Source organism: Cyprinus carpio, chromosome B9, assembly GCF_018340385.1.
Source record: "Cyprinus carpio isolate SPL01 chromosome B9, ASM1834038v1, whole genome shotgun sequence".
NCBI lineage: Eukaryota > Metazoa > Chordata > Actinopteri > Cypriniformes > Cyprinidae > Cyprinus > Cyprinus carpio.
In genome coordinates this window covers 27165105-27183083 of record NC_056605.1, presented here as the reverse complement: position 1 = coordinate 27183083, position 17979 = coordinate 27165105, and the positions used below count along the sequence as shown (strand labels likewise).

The 17979-nt window shown below is 36.6% G+C and overlaps 1 protein-coding gene across 1 annotated transcript; it reads left to right on the top strand.

The window, feature by feature from the left end:
• The first annotated feature begins 276 nt into the window (after positions 1 to 276).
• LOC109045415 (integrin beta-2) lies at positions 277 to 17723 on the top strand. Its single transcript, XM_042731784.1, is given in 17 exon segments — positions 277 to 376; positions 1376 to 1433; positions 1980 to 2071; positions 2521 to 2713; positions 2833 to 2946; positions 2949 to 3002; positions 3106 to 3347; positions 5426 to 5581; positions 6318 to 6413; positions 6679 to 6768; positions 6885 to 7019; positions 7152 to 7339; positions 14852 to 15084; positions 15179 to 15395; positions 16362 to 16567; positions 16904 to 17067; positions 17198 to 17723. Coding segments are annotated over 16 exon segments (2325 nt in total). The 5' UTR covers positions 277 to 376; positions 1376 to 1378; the 3' UTR covers positions 17288 to 17723.
• Positions 17724 to 17979: the final 256 nt, after the last annotated feature.

Sequence of the window (17979 nt, the reverse complement as noted above, 5' to 3'; positions counted from 1 at the left end):
TCGAAAGAAAAAGTTAAGTGGTCATGAATGTGAATAATGACAGTTTCTAGCATAAAAACACGCCTAACATCTTACTAAGGTGCTCAGTAACATTTTCTGTTGTAGGAACTTTTATCCTAAACTTTAGCTTAGTTCAAACTCTAGTTGAATATGTGGTTTAGATTTGCATCGTCTCATCTCCTTTACCTCAACGCCCATATTTTCTCAGGACTTTCGTCATTTTACTTCCTCTCTGCTTTCCTGTCATGTATGCAACAGTTTGCTAACTTTCTTTCAGTTCTGAAGCAACTGTGTTCTGCTTAGGAAACCAAAAAGCATTTCATAGCCATTTATGACAGCGGTATCTCTCTAGGGCATTGCATTTCAACAACATTAAGTAAGTTTAATACTTGATTTTGTGCATTTTCCGATTTCGTGAATTACTAATTCTTTCATGTCTGTAGTAGTTTTGTAACAGTAACTGCTTTAGGAACAGTTTCATAGTTTCTGTCTGCTTAACCGTTAGTTCCCTAATCCACAAGGATGAATCAAATGTTATATTAACCAGTAAACTCTGGAAATGACTTTATATTTTCTTACTTCAAACAGTAAGTCTAATTTTTCTTGAGTTGTATAAATGGCAATATCAACCTGCGTTTACTAAATACATGGAAGACTCTTATAGATGTTGAAGACAACAAATAAGTACATCATAACTAAAGCCAATATGATAAAGGAATACTTTAACATAGTATAGTATAGTTTTTATTTTATTTTTTTAAACACAAAAAATAAAATTCTACCAAATTATGTCTGGGCTGCTTTTTATCATACAACAAAATGGATGGTGATTTATACCGTTAAAAAAGTATCATAAATGTAGTCTGTATTTGTATGATTTGAGGTTGACTGTATAAATAAACATCCAAACAAAGTCATAAAACCAGCATTTATGTTCCTGTAACCATTTGACATTGCAAAAAGTGGCGTACAGCACCTAGACTACATCTTGCACTAGATCCGACAATGTAAATATAGCTCTCTGTGTGGGAAACTAAGTCTTGTTTCATGGGGCGATGTGGTAGAACTACGATTAACCAGTAAATGTCAAGCACATAGACCATTTGAAAGTCTATGGCAGTCACTTGTCTGAGATGTGTTACATGCAACACATTTACATCTGCTAAAAACATATAAAGCATTTGGTTTTTTCAAGTTCACACTTTTCTGTTAAATGCCTGGCACAGTTGCTACACAAAACTACACAACCAGGTATAGGAAAGGTTTGTTTGCATTACTAAACCAGCAATGGCAAGCTCATTTCCCATAATTTTCAATAGTTTAGGAAGCTGAAATATGAGGAACTATGATATTAAAGAATGCTGTTTTACACTAGGAAATGCTTCAGGCAGTGTGTCTGAGGGGCCTTTTCCTGTTGTTGGTGGTAAGACAGGGTACGTGCATTACATACACCTTGTATTATGTTTACATTTAGATTACATTTAGTCATTTAGCAGATGCTCTTATGTTCTTTACACTGTGTCCAAAACCTGAAATATACTGCCTGTGCAGAAGTGGTAATAATCTCCTTTGCTGCCTATGATATCCTACAAATCCTGTGCGTGCATTTTGTTAAAAAAAAAATAAATAAAAAAAAAAAACAAAAAAGCCATCTGATGTTTATGGTGGATTGGAAGCAAATCAGAAACCAGTTTTTATTTGGACACAGCTAAGTCTTGTTTGAAGAATACCGGCTCTGTTCCAAAATCTAGTGGTTCTAACTAAAATGGAACCTCATGAGTGACAGATTTGAACATATACTCATATAGAACACACTAGGTTTTGGAACAAAGCCTGTGGCTCACAGATAAATGCATTTGGTATTAATGTATTTTAACTACATTAATCATAAATATGCAAGCAAATATCCAGAATGTTGAATTATGCAAGCAAAATAGATGGTTTCAAGATATAACTGAAATTTAAACTGTTTGTTGCAGTCTACATGGAGGAACAATGTTTAAAACCTTCAGTAAACACATGTGGAGACTGCATCAAGTCCGGGTCCGGCTGTGCCTGGTGTAAAGATTTGGCAAGTGCTTCTTAATGGCTCTATGGTTAATATCAGTGAAATCAATTTCCAGTGGTGGAGAACCTGTGAAACACCATTTAATTGGCCTTCAGAAAATATCTGACTTAATATTTAACAAAGTTATGTTCATGAAAATCATGCATGCTACTTAAGTGCTACAAACTCCAGCGATTTCACTAACAGTCATAATGTCAACTAAGTACCTTTTAAATGCAATTTTATTGATTGAAAAAAAAAATCTCAAAGTGTCTTGCTGTAAGAATTGTTTTTTTTTTTTTTGGAGCTTGCAAGTTTTACTATTCAATGCCAACAATTTGATTTCTAACATTCCAGTGTGCAGTGTCCAATGTTGGTTTTGTCAAATTCTCAACAGCTTTTTCAAGTAAAGAAAAATGACTGGCACATTGCATCTCCTTCACATAATGCTCTCTGTCCTACTTAAACCACAGAATTTCACCAAGGCTGGGGAGCAGGAAGCAGCACGTTGTAACACAGCTGCTATGCTTAGAGATAAAGGATGTTCATCCAGTGGCATAATAAATCCTAAAAACGATTTTATAAAAACTAAAGACAAGCCTCTGGCTCCTGGTGCAAATCCGGTGCAAATCCAACCACAAGAAGTACAACTTAATCTTAGACCAGGTATGTCATATTCTTACAAATCTACTGTATAGCTCAAGCAAAAACAGCTTTCTTTTTTAATGTAAGTTTGAGCCTGACTTTCAGAGAACAGAGGTGACTGAATTTTGTTGTTTCCTCAGGGTTGCCCAAAACTTTTCAATTACATTTTAAAAGGGCAATAGGCTATCCAGTGGATCTCTACTACCTAATGGATCTCTCATACTCCATGAAAGATGATTTGGAGAATGTGAAACAACTGGAAATAATTTACTTACTGAGCTCACTAGAATCACTGGCAATGCCAGGATAGGTAAGAGCATTCAAATATATTAACATAAAAATATAATATTATTCATATTTTTAGAGTTCAAAGATTATTGCAATGGCTTCATGAACAAACTTTCCTGATGCAGGCTTCGGTTCGTTTGTCGACAAAACACTTCTTCCATACACCGACACCAATGAAGCGAAGCTCCAACGGCCGTGCTCGGATAAAAGTGAACCATGTCAGCCAGCATTTGGCTTTCAGCATGTACTTTCTCTGACAAAAGATGGGACCAAGTTCAGAGATATGGTAGCCAAGCAGCATATATCCGGAAACCTGGACCCCCCAGAGGGAAGCCTGGATGCCATCATGCAAGTTGCAGTCTGCGTGGTGAGACTAAGATATGTTTTACACTACATGCATAACTTGCATTTACATTTATGCATTTAGCAGACGCTTTTATCCAAAGCAACTTACAGTGCATTCAGGCTATACATTTTTAACAGTATGTTAACTTGCAGAAATTTATTTTGCGATACTATAGACAAACTATAGCTACATTTACATGTACACTTTTTGTTTCAATTGGAATGAAATCATAGATCCGAACATAGTGTTTACATGAAATGCTAAATAAAGTGATCGTGTTGATGTGAGCATTTATGTGTCACAAGCTTCCAATCGTATTTAATCTTTTGACGAATATGCAGCTTCCCACTGTTTTTACATAGTAACTGTCCTCCTTTTCTTTGTTTAAAAAAGCAGACTTAATATTTAGCCCTAGCTATTTTCGGTCCTAATTAGGAGACAAAAAGCACATTAAGTTTTGTGCAATGATGCTTATATTAATCAAAAAGTTAAAAAGGCCATTCCCACGCCCAAAACAAGACGTCTGTTTATGAGAGTTCAAAGGAAGCACTTGTGGTTCAATGTTATCCTGCACCAGTTCACAGACGATGATTGGAAGGTGAATTTTAAAATCGACACGACTCATTTTGTCATGATCTGATCTATGAACTTCCATTCACTCACCACCAGAGGTCACCTGCGCTGGCTCAGGGATACGCTGGCTCTTGTCCTGTCCTGTCACGGCTATGAAGGCCATCTGCGAATCCTCATTTTGTCCTGTCACGACTATGGAGGGCGTTTGTGAACTCTTGTCCTGTCCTGTCACGGCTATGAATGCTGTCTGCGAATCCTCATTATGTCCTGACACGGCTATGGAGGCCGTTTATGAACTCTCGTTCTGTCCTGTCACAGCAATGGAGACCGTTTATGAACTCTCTGTGTTCCCTGCCTCGGTCCCTGAGACCATGAATGCACTGCCTGTGTTGTCTGTCTCTGCTTCGCCCTGGTGGGTTCCAGTTCTGACTGCTCCACCCTGGTGGCCTCCAGCTCCATCTGCTTTGGCCTGGTGGGCTCCAGTTCCATCTGCTCCACCCTGGTGGGCTCCAGTTCCACCTGGTCCACCCTGGCTTCCTGCTTAGCGGCCTTTGCCTCGGTCCCCGGCCACTCCACTGCCACGTGGACCTGGCCCTCCTTCCCTCCCCCTGTTCCGCCTCCGCTCCACCGCCCTCCTAGATTGTTTAAGAGCATCTGGAAGCCGCTGCTTGGGAGGGGGGGCTATGTCATGATCTGGTCTATGAACTTCCATTCACTCACTACCAGAGGTCACCCGGTCACTACATGGAATCTTGCACCACACTAACTGTTGCACTTCACCTCGGACTACAGTTCCCATTATCCATTGCAATAATTACACACATACAGCTGAAGGCACTGATTACACACACAGCTGAATGCACTGATTACAAACAGCTGTAACCCATCACACATTCATTATATAACACTCACTTAGATCACTTTCAAACTGCCGAGTATTGTTCTGCACATATCGCTCTCCTAGTGATACATAAGCCTTTCCGTGTTAGTTTCTAGTTTTCATAGTCTTGTTTCAGTTCCTTGTTTTCATAGTCTTTGTCTCTGTTTCTAGTTTTTCATAATCTTGTCTCTGTTTCTAGTTTTCTTAGATTAGTCTTTTTCCTTGACTTGCCGTGGTTACTCGTGTTTTTGACCCTTTTGCTCTGGATACTGGATTACCCCTCTTGCTTAGCCCTCTGGATATTGTTCGCTCATCGAAGACCCATGCTTTCACTAGGAATATTCTTTGTCTTGCCCTCTATATACCTGTTTGCCAGTGTTTGACCCATGCCTGTTACAACCACATCTCTGTCTGATAAAAGCTCGCACATAGATCCGCATGTCTCACGACTCGTCAGCCCGGTTACATATTTTTTATATTCAGCAACAGCAACATCGACTTGTTCCATGCGTCATTACGCCATTTTTACATCATTGCACGTGCAAGATTTTCCGGTTTCAGTTTTCAATCCAATCAAGTGTTTACATGTCCTATCATATGGATTAGAAAAAATGTATCCCACCCCTCTCATGTGTTACCCATGCAGAAGGATATCGGCTGGGGAAACAGCACTCGACTGCTTGTGTTGGCCACTGATGACGGCTTCCACATGGCAGGGGATGGAAAACTTGCTGCCATTCTGGAACCAAACAAAGAAACCTGTGAGCTGGTCAAAAACAAGTACAGCAAGAGCAACCTCTGGGTATGATTTAATAATTTATATTCATATGTTATATAACAAATATTTAGAATATTTATATTAAAAGCATTTGAGCTAAACTAGCAAAGTCAAAGGTCAGGTATTGTTAGCTAAAACTAAAACCATACAAATTATTTTCAGCACTTTAAATAAAATAAACATTAATTGTAATAACAATAATGATAATAGTAATATATATCTCATTCCAACATTTCTCATTTTTGTTTATTTTAAGTACTAAAAATGAACTAAGTACTAAACTACAAATGAAAGAAAAGTGGCAACAAAATGACTAAAGATTATAAATAAATAAAATTAAAATAAAAACAGAAGATATAAAAATAAAATGCAAATTGAAATAATTACTATATTACTATAAAAAAATATAATAGTTTAGTACTAGTATAGTTGTATAGTTTATTATTACACTATAATTTCTAAATGACATTAAAAGAACACTGGTCCAGGGCGAGTTCACAATTGTAAATTTTTTGCACATTTTGATAGTCCCTGAAACATAAAATACATACTGACAGCACCTTAGACATGAACCCATTTGCATTAGTACAATTTATATTATAATTAAATATCTTAAAGGCTCAAGGAATTTCTTAACATTTGTACATCTCCAAAGTTGTACAGGTACATATGCAAAAGGGTTTATGTATTAGATGCTATCAGTACCTTGATAACATATCATATTAAAATATCAAAACTATAATACACTCTGTGTTTTCAGGACTACCCATCTGTTGGACAAATTGCTCGCAAACTGGAGGAGCAAAACATACAACCCATTTTTGCAGTCACCAAAAAAATGGAAACTGTGTACACAGTAAGTAAAACATGCTTAGCTAAAATAAGCAAATCAATTGTCTATTTAAAGTTATGATTATCATAGGTTGAGTACCCTGGAAAGTGTAAACAAGTGACTCTGTGGCACTATAAAACATTGCCAGTGTTTGGGAAACCTGTGTGCAAATCATTATTTTTGTAGTTATAATTGGGGTACCTTTTACTTTATTTAATTTACACACAATTCACATTAATATTTTTAGTAGATGAAGCACTATGGTGTACATGACTTGTATCCTTAACAGGAGCTGAGCAAATTGATCCCTAAATCTGCAGTTGGAGTGCTCTCTGAAGACTCGAGCAATGTTGTCAAAATAATTGTGGATGCATACAACGTGAGTGCATGGGATTTCCACTTTGCACAAATTTATTTATTTATTTTTTTTTTAAGTAAAGTATTGTGATATTCTATGTTTAACACCATTATTAATGTCCTATGGGGTTGGAACAGAACTTGACCTCTGAAGTGATCTTGGCTCATGAAGCTCTCCCAGACTTCATATCTGTGAAATACACATCAGACTGTAAAGGTGGAGAAAGTCCCAGTGAAAGGGGGAAATGTGATAATGTGAACATTGGTAAGGAGGTGAGTAAGATTAGTTCAAATGATCATAAAGATCATCTACGCAAGTGCAGATGCAAATCTTGGTTTATCATTGTAGCAAAGGCAATATTATAAGATTTTGTAAATGACCTTACTCTTACCATAATACTTCAGGTGATTTTTAATGTGACAGTAACAGTAGACAGATGCATTACCAGTCAGAGCTTCCTCATCGGCCCACTGGGTTTTAGTGAAAAGATGAGGGTGAACATACGGACTCGGTGCGAATGTGAATGTGATGATTCCAATCAACCTCATCCTCACTGTGGGGGAAATGGTAAAGTTGTCTGTGGCAGCTGCAGGTAACAGAACAATATAATTACCTATTATTGCTTTCTTTTTCATCCTAAATCAATATGGGGGAACTCGTGGCCTAACGGTTAGAGCGTTGGACTTGCAATCCAAGGGTTGCGAGTTCGAGTCTCGGGCTGGCAGGAATTGTAGGTGGGGGGAGTGAATGTACAGCGCTCTCTCCACCTTCAATACCACAACTACCACAACGCCGCAGCATAAATGGCTGCCCACTGCTCCGGGGGTGTGTGTGTGTGTTCACTGCTGTGTGTGCACTTTGGATGGGTCAAAGCAGAGCATGAATTCTGAGTATGGGTCACGTCACTTTCACACACATATATATATATATATATATATATATATATATGTGTGTGTGTGTGTGTGTGAAAGCCACAATATATATATATATATAAAAGAGGCTTTAAAAGGTTCTTCAAGTGATGCCATAGAAGAACCATTTTTGGTTCCACAAATAGCCATTCAGTCAAAGAATCATCCCTTTCTTACATTTTTGTAATCTGAAGAACCTCCTTTTGCAACAGATAACCTTTTGTGAAACAGAAAGGTTCCTAATGGAACCATTTAGATAAAAAGGTTCTTCTATGGCATAGTGAAGCACATTTATTTTTAAGAGTGTAACAAGCAATCTACCAGTATATTATAACTCTCTACAGACACCTTGGCAATTGAATCATTGAATCGCTATTGGCTAGTAAAAATGTTTTGTTTATTCGCCAGACTGAAATACTATACTAATATATATATATATATATATATATATATATATATATATATAAAGCTGTGCCATTTTACAAACATTATATATATATATATATATATATATATATATATGTAAAATTATATCATTGCTATCTGCAATGGTTTCATCTTCGCTTCCTTCCCCTAAACTATTAGCATCTTTTGATGCTAACAGTGCTACTGATACTTTCTGCTCCACTCTTACATCTTGTTTAGACACTGTCTGCCCCTTGTCTTCCAGGTCAGCCCGTACCACCCCTTCACCCCCTTGGTAATCTGATGTTCTACGCGAACACCGTTCTAAGCTTAGAGCTGCTGAAAGGGTGTGACGCAAATCCAAAAATACTACTGACCTTAATGTGTATCAGTCACTCCTCTCTTCCTTTTCTGCTAATGTCTCCACTGCTAAAAAGACATACTACCATAACAAAATTAACAATTCGTCTAACTCTCGCATGCTTTTTAAAACATTTTCCTTGCTCCTTTGTCCTCCTCCTCCCCCTCCTGCTTCATCTCTAATAGCTGACGACTTTGCCACGTTTTTCATTAATAAAATTAAAAACATCAGTGCACAATTTTCCACACCACAATCCATCAAGCACATCTCACCAGCAAACATACACTCATTCACATCCTTCTCTTCACTCTCTGAGGCAGAAGTCTCCAAACTCATTCTTTCTCATCATCCTACTACTTGTCCGCTTGATCCTATTCCATCTCATCTCTTTCAAGCCATTTCTCCTGCAGATGTACCTGCACTCACTCACATCATTAACACATCCCTTCATACAGGTGTTTTCCCCTCATCATTTAGACAGGCTCGTGTAACTCCACTCCTTAAGAAACCCACCCTCAACCCATCTCTTTTAGAGAACTACCAGACTGGTTTCCCTTCTTCCTTTCATTGTAAAAACACTTGGACGGGCTATGTTCAACCAAGTCTCTACCTTTCTCACACAGAACAACCTCCTTGACAGCAACAAATCTGGCTTCAGAAGTGGACATTCAACTGAGACTGCCTTGCTCTCAGTTGTTGAAGCCCTAAGACTGGCAAGAGAGGAATCCAAATCTTCAATAATTATCTTGCTTGATCTATCTGCTGCTTTTGACACGGTTAACCACCAGATCCTCCTATCAACCCTACTGACAAAGGGCATCTCAGGAACCGCACTCCAGTGGTTTGAGTCTTACCTATCAGATAGGTCCTTCAAAGTATCTTGGAGAAGTGAGGTGTCCAAGTCGCAACATCTAACTACTGGGGTGCCTCAGGGCTCAGTTCTTGGACCACTTCTCTTCTCTGTCTACACGACATCATTAGGTTCTGTCATTCAGAAACATGGCTTTTCATACCATTGCTATGCTGATGACACTCAACTCTACCTCACATTCCATCCTGATGATCCATCGGTAGCTGCTCGCATCTCAGCTTGTCTAACAGACATTTCTTGCTGGATGAAGGACCATCACCTTCAACTCAACCTTGCCAAGACAGAACTGCTTGTGGTTCCAGCAGACCCATCGTTTCATCACAATTTCACCATCAAGTTAGGCACATCAACCATAACTCCTTCAAAAACAGCCAGAAACCTTGGAGTTATGGTTAATAATCAGCTAACTTTCTCAGACCACATTGCTAAAACTGTCCGGTCCTGCAGATTTGCTTTATTCAACATTAAAAAGATCAGGCCCTTTCTTTCGGAACATGCTGCACAACTCCTTGTGCAAGCTCTTGTTCTGTCCAGGCTAGACTATTGCAACGCTCTCTTGGCAGGTCTTCCAGACAGTTCTATCAAACCTTTACAATTAATCCAGAACGCGGCAGCAAGATTTATTTTTAATGAGCCGAAAAGAATACATGTCACACCTCTGTTTATCAATTTGCACTGGCTACCAATAGCTGCTCACATAAAATTCAAGGCATTGATGTTTATATACAAAACCACCACTGGCTCTGCACCCCTTTACCTAAATTCTTTACTTTAGACTTATGTGCCCTCTTGAAGCTTGCGTTCTGCAAGTGAACGTCGCTTGATTGTGCCATCCCAAAGAAGCACAAAGTCACTTTTACGGACTTTTAAATTAAATGTTCCCTCCTGGTGGAATGACCTGCCCAACTCAATCCGAGCAGCTGAGTCCTTAGCCATCTTCAAGAATCGGCTTAAAACACATCTCTTCCATCTTTATTTGACCCTCTAACTTTTGCACTCACTATTCTAATTATATATATATATTAAAAAAAAAATCTAACTACCTTTCTAATCTTTTTGTATTATATCTATTTTCTTTTCATTTATTATACAATTATAAAAAAAGACCTCTAACACTAGCTTGCTCTATTCATTTTCTATTCTACCTGTTTTCTTTTTATTTATTATATTATTTAAAAGCCCTTGCTACGTATACTGTGTTTAGGCAAACTGAGACTTGTTATAGCACTTATATATCATTGCTCTTTTGTTGTTTTTGATTGCTTCCATTGTCCTCATTTGTAAGTCACTTTGGAAAAAAGCGTCTGCTAAATGACTAAATGTAAATGTAAATGTAAAATGGAACAGCTTTTTAAATATCTGAAAGTACACTCTTAACATCAGTTAGTCAAGCATTATAATATGACATTCAAGTATTATTTAATAATAGAAGTTGAATAATTAGAATTAATACTTGGTAACTATGTATGAATGCAAATTAGTCAATTTAACTGAAGTTGGGTGGTGGTGTTTTTTTTTTTTGGTCATTCAGGAAAAACAAAATGTTGAAAAAAAATTTGGGAAACCCGAACAATAATACTGACAAGATAATATTATTATTATTATTATTATTATTATTATTATTATTATTATTATTATTATTATTATTATTATTATTATTATACAAATTCTAGTAATAAGAACAATATAAAACGCACCAAGGATTAACAAACTGCTGGATTCATGAATATTAATCAGGTTGTGTGCGTTCACTGGAGCTGATTTGCTGAAATCAAAATAGGGACAATTATAAGTGAGCACCAGCCAATGAGACTATCGTTTGTGCATTAGTTCTTAAAAGATGAAGAATTCCAATGGAAATCCGTTATTTTGACAGGAAAATACAACAAAGAATATCATTTACATGTAGCGCATCGATATTTTTTTAAATGTTATGTAAGACTCTCTCGCTCGCTGTCTTTCTCACTCTGAGAGAAAGCGACGGCGAGTCGTGCACCTTCACAATAGAGTTTACGGTATGTCAAATACACAAACACAGGTGTGCTGTGCATCCATTTTACGGAGGCCCTAAAGGGACATGGTGCTGGAAAAAAATGAATGAAAAAATTTGGGGTGGGAGGAAAAAAAATTCAGATTTTTGTTGCGTTCCCTCGCAAAACTTTTGCATTCTCTCACAAATATATTTTTGTGTTCCCTCACAAAACTTTTGCATTCCTTCACAAAGTTTTTTGCATTATCTCACAAAACCAGTTGAATTCGGACAAACACTTCCTGTTTACTATAAAAATTGTAGTGGTTCATACAGCTCCATATGGTCACAATGGAGCGGTTCATAGAGTTTTATTTTGAACTTGGACTAAATAGTCAGTGCATGCTTATCAAGGCATGGTTTTGGGACATTCTAAAACACTTAAATGTAAAACACTGGAGGACTAAATTCAGTACACACATTATTAATAAAGCATACAGACAAGCAGAACAGCCCCAAATATGAACGTAACCCGGTAAATTGCACGTTAAGCATAGGGCTGTGCGATTAATTGAAATTTAATGAGACGTTGCAATTTGCTAATCGCAAAAGGCTGCGATGTGGACGCGATATTTCTCTGTTCCAGAGCATAAGCATGACTGCCAGCCTTGAGTGACAGTCTTACCAACCAAAAGAGTGAGCGCACCTCCGTTCTCCCCAGTCAGCTCTGCTCTAGCCAACTGCGTGAACACCCACCATTTAAAAAACAAACAAACAAATAGTGGGAGAGAGACAGAGTGGCATTATGGCGTCTACAGGGTCAAACTAAAGAAAAACATTATGTAACTTAAACTTTGAATGAACAAAAAAAACGTAATTTGCAAGAGCTGCGTCACAATCAAGAGCTCCCTTATCGGTTCTGTTTTCAGTACTGGAAAATAAAATATACATTCTTAAATGTTTTGTTAGTACATGAATGTTATTTTACATGTTTTATCTCCCCAACAGATTAATTTGAAATAAGTTTATAAAGCTTGTTCACTATTCCTAATTCAGAAGTCCACACACACAGCTTGTGTCTCTGAATGCTTCTCATACTTGCTCCTCTCTGCACCACATGGCACGAACCCCGCGTCATGGACGAGCCGTTCGCACTTGCCACACTCACGCAGCCTGTTTCGTAATGCTTGGTTATATTCGCGTGCGGCCCTGCATCGCAAATCTCCACAAGCTCATCTGTTAGTATGGATGGGGCTTATTGCACATGCGCAACCTGAGTCGACTCGCGACTGGCTCCGCATTTAAAATGAATGTAAATTCAGTCTTAACTGCTTGCTAATTTCACTTGGATGAAATGAAACATTCAGCACATTTTCCACTTGTTCTTAAAATCCCAAATACAATGTAACACATGTAATACTTTAATATTTGACTAAAGAAATACAGTTTAATTTAAAATCGCAAATCAAATCGCAATCGCAATATCTGTCAAAAAAAAAATCACGATTAGATATTTTCCCCATATCTCACAGCCCTAGTAAAGCATATCCCCCATGGAAAGAAAATGCAAAGACAGTGGTTTAAAAAGGCTGAATTCTGTATACAGTTTATTAATAAAGTATACATGAAAGCAGGTAAGCCCAGAATGTGAACAGAATTCTTTATTCTTTATTTCCTCCCATAAAGAAAATGTGGCTTAACGAAGACAGTGATAAAAAAAAAAGTCCAAATATATGCTATAGAAATGATTTAAAAAATATATATTCTGTGTACATGCAAGCAGATGAGCCCATATGAGCGGAACTGCAAGATAAGGGTTTTCTTTCCCATAGAAAACCGGGCTTAACGTGGCTTAATATAACAAGACAGTGGTATATATATATTTATATATATATATAAGCCCTAATTTTATTTAAATGTTACTTTTTATTAAAAATGTACTACAAGGCAATTAGCGCAGTAGGCTAATTCATTAAGACACTGGTTCTCAAACTTTTTACAGTGGCATACCCCCAAGGGCATTTAGCCTAACGTTCTTCTGAGTACCCCCACTTAGACTGCAGTCACACCTTTTCCATTAAGGGACGATATTTGCCCCCTTAAATTGATTTACAGGTGCATTTTTACCATTATAGAGGCAAAGTTTTTCTAGCCTTATTAATTGTATGACATGTTTTATGTCATATTCTTAACATGCCATTAAGTGTATTATTAATATAATAAATAAAGCAATAAATGATTGCAAAACAAAATGATACTTGTAGATTCAAAACTAAAATTGCCAGTAGGTAGCGGGAAGTCACTGTCTTATGAGTAAGGCATTGCGTCATTCATTCATTCATTCATTCATTCATTCATTCATTCATTCATTCAGTAACGAAGCAAATGGTTGTAGTTATGAATGGGTTATTAATCATACTGACTCTCCAAATCATTCAAAGCTGCAGATTCATTCACTAACAAAACACCGCTGTTGCTTGGAGACGCACAACAGTTCTGTAGTGGATTTTGTTGGAACTATAATTTCATTGTAAAATATAACAAACAATATTGACAATATTGTGTTTAAAATGTAGGCTACATTTAAAATGTAAAATGTACACTTAATATTGCCTTTTTTGTTGAACTGTTATATAAAATCAATGTCACATTTTTGGATATTCAGGGAAAATTGCATTCTCGTAGGTTCCAGAGTGAAATAAGAATGTAAAAGTGTTCGCTTTATAAAATTTCTAATAATCTTTTATATTATTGAATCTTCAAACTGCTAAAACTTTGAACTTGCTTTCATGAACAACTTTCAAATTATGCCCTACTGTTAGCGATGGAGCATTTTATGTTTCAGCGTTTTAGAATTTCCCAAATCCATGACCAAACTATAAGCATAGCTGACTGTATTTGAACTTGTGTCCAAGTTTAAAATAAAACTCTATGAAACGCTCCATTGTGAACTTACAATCTGTATGAACCACAAACTTACAAGCTGTAAAGTAAACAGGAAGTGTTTGTCCGAACTCAACTGGTTTTGCGAGAGAACGCAAAAGTTTTGCAAGGGAACGCAAAATATCTCTGCTAGAGATTGCAAAAGTTTTTAGAGGGAATGCAAATATCTTTGCGAGAGAACCACATAATTTTTTTTCCTACAACCCTGAATTTTTTCCACCCACCCTGATTTTTTTTTTTTTTTTTCCACCACCATGTCCTTTAGGGGCTCCGTACTTAAGGGGCTCCATAGTAGTTAGAGTGTTTGGCGAGTGAAAATATACCTGTGCTAAACTTATACTTAGCCTCCAACTCACACACTGGCGAGTAAAATCTAAGAATTTATTAGCCATTGGCTAATATTAGACATCATTTAGTCACCCAGAGTGAAGATTTAATCGCATATGCGAGTGATTTACTCGCAATGTAAAGGGTTGTATTAGTGTAAATAGACACTCTGTAATATAAAATATAAAAAAAATAGATATTAAATAAGGTGTTTTATATTTTGCTATGTATTTAAAAATTATCAAAATATTCTTGACATATTGCAGGAGTATATGTATATATCTGTAGTGACATAAGCAACTTCCTCATGTCCACAGCTGTGATCCGGGTTTCTTAGGACAGCGCTGTGAGTGCAAACTAGGCCAAAAGGATGAGGCGTCATTGAAAGCGCAGTGCCGGAAGGACAACGGGACCGAATGCGAAGGCAAAGGAGATTGTCTGTGCGGACGGTGTCAGTGCTATTCTACAGACAGCGGTGGCAATTTCTATGGCGAATTCTGTGAATGCGACGATGAACACTGTGAAAAAGCTAACAATACACAGTGTGCAGGTGATTTGTGTAGAAAAGCTCATATTTGACGTGCTTTATAGTTTATTTTTTTTTAAAAATCAGTTCTTAAGTGTAATGTGGTTTCAATTTACAGGTCATGGCAAGTGCAAATGTGGTAAATGTGAATGTGATCAGGGCTACGAGGGCCCAGCATGTGACTGCGTAAAATCAGATAAGGATTGCATGACCGATGAAGGTGTTTGTCATGAACGTGGGAAATGTGAATGTAACGTGTGTAAATGTGAGAGAGGATACAGTGGGGCCAAATGCAAAACGTGTTCTTCTTGCCAACGTCCGTGTAAAGAGTCAGGGTAAGAAAACCTCAGAACAAGTCACCATGTGCTCTACAAAGCTGCCATGTTAATAACAATTATTAATACAACTAAATACATATTTTTTTAATTTCATGAGCCCAATTAGAGGATTTCTAACTTTAACTACTAACTTACAGAAATCCTGAGAATCAGTTCATAAGGACAGTTTTCTAATGAGCCATTAAAAGCATTCCTGCAAGGCATTTCACATATTCTCAGTTATATAAATTAGGATATTTTATGGATTTAATGGAAATGTATTTGTTAATATATAAATAATATACATAAATGTAATAATAATAAAAAAATCGAAGTGTCTATTTATATTAAATGCAAATGGCCTGTTTTGTTGACAGAGGCTATTTACACTAACCTAACCCACAAACCTGTGGTTGGGCTAGAACAACGGCAGCTCCAGTGGCGAAGTGTGATAAAACTCATTGCAATAACTTTTTGACATGATCGACCAGAGTTTGAATCTGACTTTTGCCAAATTCATTCTTCTCCATTTCACATCCCATACCAGAATAGAAAGGCATTTATTTTCAATAAAATAAAGGAAATAATCAAAAAGTATAAAATAAAGTGCCTCACTTGCATTTATTGGTTAGGGTTAGTGGTAGGTGTAGGAAGGAATTTATTGTCCCAATAAGGCGGCACCCATTTAATAATTTTAATAAAAATGATAATTTACACTCAGTACATTTCAAATGCATACTGTTTTATAATGCACTACAATACTGAGGTGCAAATATCTGTCAGAAAATACCATTATTACATATATATAAGTAAATAAAATATATCACTGTTTGCATAAATATTTTATATATATATATATATATATATATATATATATATATATATATATATATATATATATATATATATAAAATTGATAAATGAAATGTTTTATATTTTTATATATATTTAAAAATTTACTAAAATATTCTTGACCTGCTGCAGGAGTTGTGTTGAATGTTTGGCCTTTGGGACCGGTCCGTTTGAGAAAAACTGCTCTAAAGCTTGTAACCATCTGAAACAAGAGACGGTTGAAAGATTGCTCAAATACGACTGTCGAGTCAGAGACAAAGAGGGCTGCTGGATGTTATTTACAATGACGGAACAGCGTGGATTTGACAAGTACTATGTCAAAGTTCTCCAAGCCAGAGGTAGACACAGACACAATACCTGAAATACTAAAACATGTACTAGTTACTTGGGTTCTGTCATTGTTCACCCTCATGTCATTCTGAACCCTGCTGTTATGAGAATTTCTCTTTCTACACAACAATACAGTAGTTTATAGTGACAAAAAGCTTCAAAAGTAGTCATAAGGACTTTTTATGATGATTTTCATCCTTTTGGAGATAGGCAGCATAAATAATAGTACAGAGGTTTGCAACAACATGAGGGTGAGTAAGTCATGTCAGAATGTTCTTTTTTTTGTACAAATGTTCCAGTTTCAAAAAGCATCAAGTTTTCTACCTTTATGTTTCTTGTGTTAGAATGTCCTGAGGGGCCAAACATAGCAGCCATCGTAGGAGGATCTCTGGCAGCTGTGGCACTGATTGGTCTCCTGATCCTCCTCATCATCAAGGGAGTTCTGTATGCAAGTGACCTTCGAGAATGGAAGAGATTTGAAAAAGACAGAAAACATGAAAAAACATCTGTAAGTTCTGTTTTCTTTAAACAACAACAAAAAAACCCTACCCTTCATATTCAGTCAATCTGCCTAGAACTGTTCAGTATTCATGCTTGATATTTTATTAAGCACATTATGTTTTCTTCTCCTTCTACAGGGTACCAACCCGTTATTCCAGAATGCTACAACCACAATTCAAAACCCAACATTTTTTCTGGAGATTCGTGAAAAAACTTGTTGGTGCTAAACGCATGAAGCACAGATAAGATGTGTATTAATGAATCTATGGGGTCTGATGCATGATCATTCAATAAAATAAAACAGCTTTAAACTTTTTTCAATGTTCAGTGAGATCTTTAGCATCTTTAGAGAGGCGAATGTTTGCAATTTTTTTTACATTTATACATTGGTTTTAATGTTTAACGTCATAAAATGTATTTCACAGTTTAACATTAAAAAGGCTTTTTTATGTTTTGTGTAATGTATAAAGACTGGCCACAATAGTTTTATTTTCGTACACATAAAAATATATACAGAGAAATCAAATTTTATTCTTGTTGAGCTTTGATGAAAATGAAATTTAGCCAGAGTCATTTATAAATAAATGCACCATTCATAGAATATGTGTGTTTGAGGGCTCTGTAAATGTCTTATATATAAATAAAGCTGGAAATACAACTGTACTTTTCAGGAACTGCCTTGTGATTTTATTCATTTTTGCTATGCATTTAGTTGTCAGATGGCACAAAGCCATTTTAAAACGTCTCAGTTACGTATGGTAACCCTCGTTCCCTGAAGGAGGGAATGGAGACGTCATGTCGGTGACTGAAGAATTGGGATATCGCTCCTAATGCACATTGGCATGCAATTATTGCATCCAGCTGCCGCTGATCACAGCGTGAGTATAATAAGGCAGCAGGTACAATGCATACCAGGTTT